Source organism: Hevea brasiliensis, chromosome 9 (assembly GCF_030052815.1).
Source record: "Hevea brasiliensis isolate MT/VB/25A 57/8 chromosome 9, ASM3005281v1, whole genome shotgun sequence".
Taxonomy (NCBI): domain Eukaryota; kingdom Viridiplantae; phylum Streptophyta; class Magnoliopsida; order Malpighiales; family Euphorbiaceae; genus Hevea; species Hevea brasiliensis.
The window spans coordinates 20,931,928-20,940,980 of record NC_079501.1 but is presented as its reverse complement, the minus strand read 5'-3'; the positions used below and the strand labels follow the sequence as shown (position 1 = coordinate 20,940,980).

The 9,053-nt window shown below is 30.8% G+C and overlaps 1 protein-coding gene across 5 annotated transcripts; it reads left to right on the top strand.

Moving 5' to 3' along the window:
• Positions 1–807: 807 nt before the first annotated feature.
• LOC110647859 (uncharacterized) lies at positions 808–6,270 on the top strand. Of its 5 annotated transcripts, none has more exons than XM_058153371.1 (7): positions 808–1,733; positions 2,498–2,779; positions 3,626–3,754; positions 4,089–4,169; positions 4,603–4,659; positions 4,735–4,814; positions 5,833–6,270. In XM_058153371.1, the coding sequence occupies exons 1-5, from the start codon at positions 896–898 to the stop codon at positions 4,629–4,631; spliced, it is 1,359 nt and encodes a 452-aa protein (XP_058009354.1). In that variant the 5' UTR covers positions 808–895; the 3' UTR covers positions 4,632–4,659; positions 4,735–4,814; positions 5,833–6,270. The 5 variants fall into 5 exon arrangements, with proteins under 5 accessions (XP_058009354.1, XP_058009357.1, XP_058009355.1 ...); XM_058153370.1 differs by having other exon boundaries at positions 809–1,733; positions 4,743–4,814; XM_058153373.1 differs by having other exon boundaries at positions 810–1,733; positions 3,626–3,748; positions 4,743–4,814.
• Positions 6,271–9,053: the final 2,783 nt, after the last annotated feature.

Below are 9,053 nucleotides of genomic sequence, written 5' to 3'. Positions count from 1 at the left end.
AAGCCTGAGACCGGACTTAGCCATGACCAAACACCAAGTAAATCTTTAGAACATTGGAAAGACTTGATTTGAATTCTTAAGATCGGGATTGTCAGTAGACCGGACAGAAACCTTTAAATTTATTTTAAGAAATATCTTGGACATACAAGTGAGTAACCCGATTCTAGCATTAGCTAAATGACTTTCTACAATATTTGTAAAGAGAGATCGAAGGCGAGACTGGATGGTCCAGAGATCCATCATTGATTCGAACTCCTCTGATAAGAGATCGAAAAACAATTAACTAAGTGTGGGATCGATTTATTTCATGATCGAGCAATCGATGTGTTCGGAAAAGTAATTTGTGATCGAAGTACGTCTGCTGGGAGTCGATTTTAAAGTCCCTTGACTTCGGTGATCGGCCAAAATATGGTATCGACAATAATTAAAATTTTATAATATTATTATTATCTACTATATTAATAACTATATTTTTCACTAAATTCCATTAAAAATTAAAATTTTAATATAATTTTATTATATTTAATATATAACACTTTGTAAAAATATAACATGAAGATAATAATTTTTCTTGATGAAAAGATGTAATATTTTTTTATTAACAAACAATTATTCTTATTTATATGATTAATCAATAATAAAATTAGTATTTATAATTTAATTAACAGTAACAGTCAGTTTATAATAGTAACATTCAACAACTCATCTAATGCTATTTACTAATAAAATAAGAAGTTATCATACTAATATTTAATTAATTCATTGGATCCCTAATAAAGAAGCTGCTTAAGCTGAACCACAAAAAACCAAATAAAAACAAGATATTCATAAGCCAGCATGACCACAGGAATCCTTCTCCAATGTCCTAACAACAAAATCTGAGGTTCTTCCCCTAATGGTACTTGTCCAATCCTCCAAACTCTCTCTCCCTTCCTCTTCGACTCAGACAAACTCCTTTCTTCTGGAGCCAAACTCTCTCTCTCTAGCCTTAATGCATTCTGATTCCTCCCTCTCTCTCTTTCCTTCCCTTCCCTTTCCCTCCCTTACCTCTCTCCCCTCCAAACCCCAAACCCTAATCCCTCCTCCCTCCTCTTCGTCCTCCTTCATCCTCCTCCACCACCATCACCTCGCTCACCCCAGAGTTCTCTTCCTTGTTGCTGGCCCACATAAGGGTGGCTCCCAGATCCTTCTCAGGTTCTATATTCTCAAGAGTAACAATGTTTTCAGTAAGTCTCAAGTTGTTTGCAACCAGAAGGGACTTGGGTTTGATTCAAAGTTTGGAGTTTTAGTGGATGTGAATCATGGGGTTTCGATAAAGGTTGTTGGGTCTATTAATTTTTTTGTCATGTATTCAGTTTCTAACCGGAATGTTTGGGTTTTTGCATTGAAACCCATTGGTGATGGTGACGGTGATGGTGTTGGCGATGCGGTTAAATTGATGAGGTGTGCTGTCATTGAGTGTTGTCTGCCGGTTTGGTCCATTAGTATTTCTTTTGGGTACTTGATTTTGGGGGAGGATAATGGAGTTAGGGTTTTCAATTTGAGGCAGCTAGTGAAAGGGAATGTTAAGAGAGTTAAGAGTTCAAATTCAAATGGGAATTTGGATTTTAATGGGAAATTGGACAGTAAAGGGTTGAGATTGCCAAATGGGGTGATTGGAGGTGATCATCATAGTAGTTCAATTGTTTGCAATGGTTCCCTGGATGCTAAGATTGATAAGCACTATGTTTCAGGTAAGCACAATGACTTTATGAATTGTTTTTGAGTTCTGCTTATGTTGATCATCCCTACTGAAATTGGAGAAGAATAACTTCCGATTCACTTTGGCCATGCATATATAAAGGTGGTTCCATTAAATTGGTAGACTTTCATTTAGTGTAAGATTTTGTGTCCTTGCTAGGAGTTTAGGATTTGAAGGTGTATCACTGCTATTTTGCCTGTTGATTTGATTCTGCCAGAATAGATTTTTGAGTCCTATTTAGCCTGGGGCCGTCTAAAGTAGATATACCAATCTCTCTGTTTAAATTACACCGTCTATGGAAAAAAAAAGGGATTGAGGGATATTTTCCAAGTATACTTTGGTCATAGATTCATGAATAATTGTTATGATGTTGGCTTGGATGTCTGACTGAGAAGCTGATAAATCTACGCCCATAGGTGATAAATTCTGAATGCTGAAAACTAATGCAAGATCAATAGAATCTCCACTTTAGTGTCAATTAATCTATTCATAAGGATGCATCTTGATGGTAACTTGCATTGGAAATATATCTTGGATTAAGGGCTGCTGCTTGTGTTCATTTCTCAAATTACTGATGGTCATAGTATCTTTATTCTTTGTGTATGTAGTTGTGCACAATAATTTTTTGGTACTTTTATCACTTTGAGCAAGATATTTCTAAAGTTAACTAAAAGATTTTTCCACACATGGAAATGCATAAAATTGTTTTTGAGTGATCACTGGTTCGTGGAGCTGATTTTGCCTTTCAACTTGCAGTTAAGCATAGGTCTGTAAGATGTAGACATGATTCTGGTGAAGGGGGTGCATGTTTTGTGGCCTTTAAGAGCAAAGAGGTCGAAGGCTCAAAATCAACTGTGAAAGCAGTTTCCATCCAGGCACTTTCCCCCAAAAATTTTATGATTTTGGACTCTACTGGAGACTTACATATGTTGTGCCTGTCTAACCCTGTTGGTGGATCAAACATCAGTTCGCACATGATGCATTTGCCTCACAGTATGAAAGTGCAAAAGTTGGCTGTTCTTCCTGATATTTCTTCAAGTATGCAGTTCTTATTTCCTTAATTTAAATAGTTGACTTGCTTACATATTAAAGAAATGGTTTTGTGACCAAAGGGTTGATGGGATCTCCCAAAAGCGTGATCAAGGGCGAATTTATTGCATGTTTAACAAATTGTTTTAGGATTTGGAATACATGGGTGTTGATGTGTAACACTAGCCCAACCTGTGTTTTAGGCCTCCAGGTTTCATTGATTGAAAAAGAAAATGGCAACAAAGCTTCATGTCAAAACTCAACTCAATTCAACTCAACTAAGCTTTTATCCCAAAAATTGGGGTTGGCTATATGGATTGTCTTTCTCCATGTGTAATGCTTGTAGGTCATGTTGTACTACTCTCCTCCAGTTCAATTTAGGTCTACCCCTTCTTTTCTTTCTATTATCTAATCTAATGTGCTCTACTTGTCTAATTGGAGCCTCTGTATGTCTACGCTTCACATGACCAAATCAACTCAATCTCCTTTCTCTCAACTTATTCTCAATTGGTACTACTCCTACCTTTTCTCTAATACTCTCATTATGGACTTTATCTAGTTTAGTATGGCCACTCATCTACCTTAACATTCTCATCTCCGCAACTCTTATCTTAGACACATACGACTCCTTCAATGCTCAACACTCACTACCATATAATAAAGCTTCATGTCAAGCTTAATAAAAATGAACATTTCAGATTAACAAATGGAACCTTTCAAGTTACTTGACATGTTGTCAAGTTTAATGCTGTTTTAACTTCTGTACATGGGAAAAACATTTGTTCGCTGATTTTGTTTTCCATAATAAAATTGTCCTCAACTGAAGCAACTTGCCATGATGCCATCATTCTGTAGGAATTCAAACTTTCTGGATATCAGATGGATTCCACTCGGTGCACATGATGACAGCATCTGAAATGGATCCTGTTATTAAAAATGATGGAGATGAGAGTCAGGAAAAGTTAATGCAAATCTCAGGTTTTTGTGAGCCTCTTTCTTCTTTTGCATATTTTTCAATTTTATTTTAAATCTTATCCTTTTGTTATGTTGCTTTATCATCATTGAACAATACTTGAATATCATCACCTAGCATATGAAATGTTTGTATTGTGGAGCAATTGTGCATCAACATCTCAATGAAAGGGAAAAATTTTGTCGAATGAACACTTTGCAGCTTTTCTTCCCCTGAATGTTTAGTGATTTGTACTTTTTTGGCTTGAAGAAGTTCAGCTTTGTGGCATAAATTATCGGTTGTTTTTTGTTTCTTTCTTTTTCTTCAATTTTGGTTTCTTATTATTTTTTCTTCCTTTGCTACTAGTTATTCAAGCAATATTTGCTGCTGAAAAGATACAAGATCTTGTTCCATTGGCGGCAAATGCCTTTCTGATTCTTGGACAAGGTAATCTTTATCTTTCTTCATTCTAGAAATAAGGATATTTTTACTTCTAAAAAAATCTAACAACGAACAGGGATGGGAAAACTAAATAAAGTATAATGTTGTTATTTTGTGGCTTGTTGTGATTGATAACCTTACAAAAGGTCTATTGGATACCTCATGCTCTGTCTTCTTTAGATACAAAAAGTGCGTAAAAAGATTCTATATTTTGTTTGTGTACAACTTTTAAATATTTGTTTTCATTTTCTATCGCCCGCATTGCAGCATTGGTTGTCCAAATGATAAATTCATTGTAAAAATAAGTAGCATTTCTGACATCTAATTTATTTCCTGGAACCTAAAAGTAACTTGATGGAATTTATTTTTTTCCTTTAGTGCAAAAAACCACTTTACAGTATCTAAAATTTCCTTGATGATGCTTTTCCCTGTTGAGCAGGAAATGTATGGGCTTATGCAATTCCTTGAAGTTACTTTGAGCATCTCTTTTTTAATGGTGAGAATTTAACATTGTATTTCTTATTTCAAATATAAAATTTTGTTACTTGGTACTGTATTTAAATAATCTTAGTTTTGTAGGAAGTCTATTTTCCAGGTCATGTTAGATGGTTGTCACAGTTTTATGGATTCCTGGATCAATGCTCCCATACAGTGAGTATTTTTAAATTATTTCATTTAAAAAAAGTACATTTCTTTTGATGTATATCAGAATCTACTGTTAGGGGCTGTCGGTAATTACCCAAAAGGATTTTCCTTTCATCTCTTTGGGAGGGTAATTTTTTGGTGCTAATCAAAATATTCTTTTGAGAGACCATGCCTTCAGAAGCATTAATAAATTAGTTTGACTGTGATATCTGGTATTGTATGTACCAGTTAGGAACATCACTTATGCCAGATTGATGTAAAGCCAAAATGGACTTTTTATGAACGAATCCCATGTGATTTACTAAAAGGAATCCATTTTGTTTTGAATGAAGATGACTTGAACAGATAACTGTCATGAAAAAAGATTTCATGTCATCTTATGAGAGGCTTTTAGATTTATTAAAGCAAGGTGAGGAAGAAACATCAGTCATTTAAGAACTAAAAGTAATACGATTATGTGGCAGAGGATTTGCCATTGGTGAAGATAGATGACTATTGTTCCTGAAACTTCTCAATCAGTTCATTTACAGCTTTCAGAGTTGGCATATTTTTTAAACTTGGAAACCTGGTAGAGAGACTGCATTGGTTGGTTCAGAACTTGAGATTATTATATAAGACTGATTGCTGACATGAAACATAGTTCTATAAAGGTGACAAGTCCTTTTCATGGTCCCCTATTTATTTAGCTACAATGATAATAATTGAGAACTAATTGCGTTTCTAAGGTGGGACCCAGATAACAAAGCTATGGTTCCGTATCTTTCTCTTTGGGATTCAATGCTCACTGAGGGTACCTTATTTATGGGGATTTCTTTTGGCAAGGCTGTGATGGTGCTTTTTGTGGTCTGGCTGTGGCAATGAGTAATCCTTGCTACTGCAGTTAGTCTGCCTTTGCTGTTTTGAAACTCTTAGTACTTTAGTCTGTTAAATCTACTCTGTTAGGGCCCATTTGGTATCCATGCTGTTTTTGCTTGTGTTCATAATTGGCTTCATCTAATTTTTATTCTGCCTCCAATTTTGTAAGGTGAAATCAGAAGCCATTTGATGCTTGTCATGGAGTATTGGATCTTGAAAGCTGAGTCCATTCTACAACTCTAAGCCACTTGTGCTGTACAACCAGCTTCCATGAGTTGAAGAAAATCTGCTGCAGGCTTATGCTTTAGCTGTTTTGGCCTTTGCAGAGTTGGCATTGTGTCTCATTTTGTTGACCAGAGGACCAAACTGATCGTGAAGAGGGTAAGATGCGACATGTCGATTTGATGTACTGTTGCAAGACTAGATTCAGTTGTTTGACTGTCAACATTTGTCGCCCACATAAACATGTAGCTTGACTTGTGGTTTCTCTCTTCTTCTGTTGAGATGCGAGAATCTATTGTCTTATGTTTGTTTCTGATAAACCTAGACTTCCACCATAATTTTTCCATACAATATTATCTAATAATCAATCTTTTGCATGGTTGCACGATTGGTTTTATGTCTCTAAGAATAGATTAGTGATAGAGAATGGTGCAATAGAGTTATCATATATGAAATTAACAGTTTGCTGCATTTTCCATGGCAACTCATACCGTGGGGAGGTATTAGCATTCATTTAAATTGTTGGATGGTAATTTTGTGAAAGGCCAGAGCGATCCTGGATTCGTTGTCCACTGGGATAACATTTTCTGATTGATTTTTTTAGGGTTAAAATTAAATTTGATATGTTCTGGTCTGGTAACGAGAATAATAAAATAAATTAATAATTTTTTTAATGATAATTAATTTTTTTTAAATTTAATCTTAAAATTAAAATTATTACATTCATTCCGTGTATATGTATTATTCCTAACAATTAGGTATATTTAGCGTATATCTAACAATTACGTATATTTACCATATCTAACAATTACGAAGGATTTATTCTTCATATCACTTTTGTGTACGTGAAAAGTATTCTATAATTTTATTGAAACTGAATGTCAAATTGCGCTTAAATCCGTCAGAAACAGTATTTGCCTTATTTGGTTGTGGGTTGCATTCGGTTTGGTTATGGATTGCACTCGGTTCATCTAATTTCATTTTCGCCGATTGGCAAGGTGTAGCCCTTTTTTAGATACCAGAGGCCAAGGATGAGGAGTACACGATTAGACCAAACTCGAACTTTAAGATGAATTTAAATAGTGTATAATTATATTTGAGATGAATTTAAATTTAAAAAATGATCCAATGATACATTGAAGTTTTTATTTAAACTCGCTTATATAAATACATAATTAAATATAAAATAATTTTTTTATAATAGTATTTATATTATTTGTGTATTTAATTCTAAATAAAATAAAATTTAAATATTTTATAAAGTTATTAAATTTTTAAATATAAGTTATTCTTAAAAATAATTTTTTTACATATATTATTAATTAAAATATATAAAATTAAACGAGTTCAGGCATTTTTAGTATTAATAATTAGGTTTAGGATGAATTCAGATAGTTGAGAATAAATTTTAATCGAATTTAAAAATGATTCGAGTATTAAAGATATTAATCGCATGCAAGTTCAGGGTGATTTTTATAGTTATCCTACTCGTTGTCATTGTTATCCTTAATCAAAGGATATGGTCTTAAAAAATTAAAAAAAAATTAATTGTATATAAAATTTGAAAATTATAATTTGTTTATTTTTGACTTTCAAAGTAATTACTTTCAGTGAAAGATTATCTCTTAAATTTTAAATTTTATTTTTAAAGAAAAATTTGCTTGTATAATTTTTTTAAGGAAATAAATCTCATTATATTTATACTTTAATAATTAATTAATAACTATTTATTTCCTCATCAAATCTCATAATAATTATTTTAGTTATCATTTAATAGCTTTTATCAAAAATAAGTTTTGTAATTTTAAATAAACTAAGCCTTCATACTAAAATTTATATACACCAATAAATAAATTCTTTATGTCTTTTAATTTTAATTGTAATTTATATAAGAGAATTTCTGAATAGAGATACACTAAAAAAATATAATTCTTTTGTTAATTATTAATGATTACAATTGGCCCTCTCAATATAAAATTCATACTAATAAAAAATATTAAAATTAATTTATCCTTAAATTAATTAAATTAATTAAATAACAAGTTAGGAAGATTGTTATTCTACTAAGTTATAGGTAAAATTTTGTACCTAAATAAATATTAATTTATGTTAGGGCCTACTAAGATGGTCAATGACCAATTGTTTATAAAGTATTTGATAGTTTATTGATTTAGATAGAGGTTAAATTATAAAATTATTAATAACAATATTTATATTTTATTACATACTACATAACAAATTTTATTTATTATGTTTAAATTATTTTTTTTAATTATTTTTTAATAATATAAATTTATTTTTCAATATTGTAACCAATTATTTTTGTATTTTTAATGGATTAGCATGTATTAAGCTACTTAAATGTATGTGTATATATATATTTTTTTGTTTCCTTTTAATAACTTTGAGATTTATTCCTTTTTATAATGGATATTGAAAATTTATTCTTAGATCTATTCTTCTTAATATATCTTGAATTCATTTCTCTCAAATTTTATGATTGTCTATTTTATTGTGAGAGTTTGGTTTTTAGTTATTATAAATAAAAAAATGATTATTGATTTTATTTAGTTGAAGATTTTAGATTTTAATTTGCAGATGTAGATCTTCTATCAATGGAGTTTGATACTGCAATTTGTTCCTCTAATGATGTATTAGTGCCTGAAACTCATCTGCATATGTTATATACATCAAATTTTTAGAAAAATAGTTTAAGTATAAAAGGTTTATAGAAATTATTTTATCGTTCAAATCAAATAAAAATTCAATAATTATTTAAAAGATTTATATTTTTTCTCAAAATCATCCTCAAATAGAAATATTCAATATCATTATATTAAAAAATCAACAAATTTTATTGTCTAAAAGTAAATTTTATGCCTGATATATACAAGTAGAGTCTTGTACCTCCTGTAATTATTTGTAATATTTAAAGTTTTGATATTATTAATTAATTTATATTTTTCTAAAAAAAGTATGTATATATATTAAAATTTAAAAATATAAATAAAAGTATATTTTTATCATTAATAAAAGTACCTTTTATAAATATTTTAAAATTTAATGTTATATTATTTTAAAATTTATTTTTTGAATCCAAAAGCTAGAATTTTTAAATGTTTCAACTTTTAATTATAAAAATCAAAAGCTAACTTTTAGACTTTAACC

Bases quoted from the DNA above. Each gene is read 5' to 3' on its own strand.
- LOC110647859 (XM_058153372.1), top strand. From the start codon at position 896: ATGGTACTTGTCCAATCCTCCAAACTCTCTCTCCCTTCCTCTTCGACT. The intron at 2,780-3,625 runs GTATGCAGTTCT...ATCATTCTGTAG, and splicing joins TCTTCCTGATATTTCTTCAA to GAATTCAAACTTTCTGGATA. The intron at 4,170-4,602 runs GTAATCTTTATC...CCTGTTGAGCAG, and splicing joins CTTTCTGATTCTTGGACAAG to GAAATGTATGGGCTTATGCA.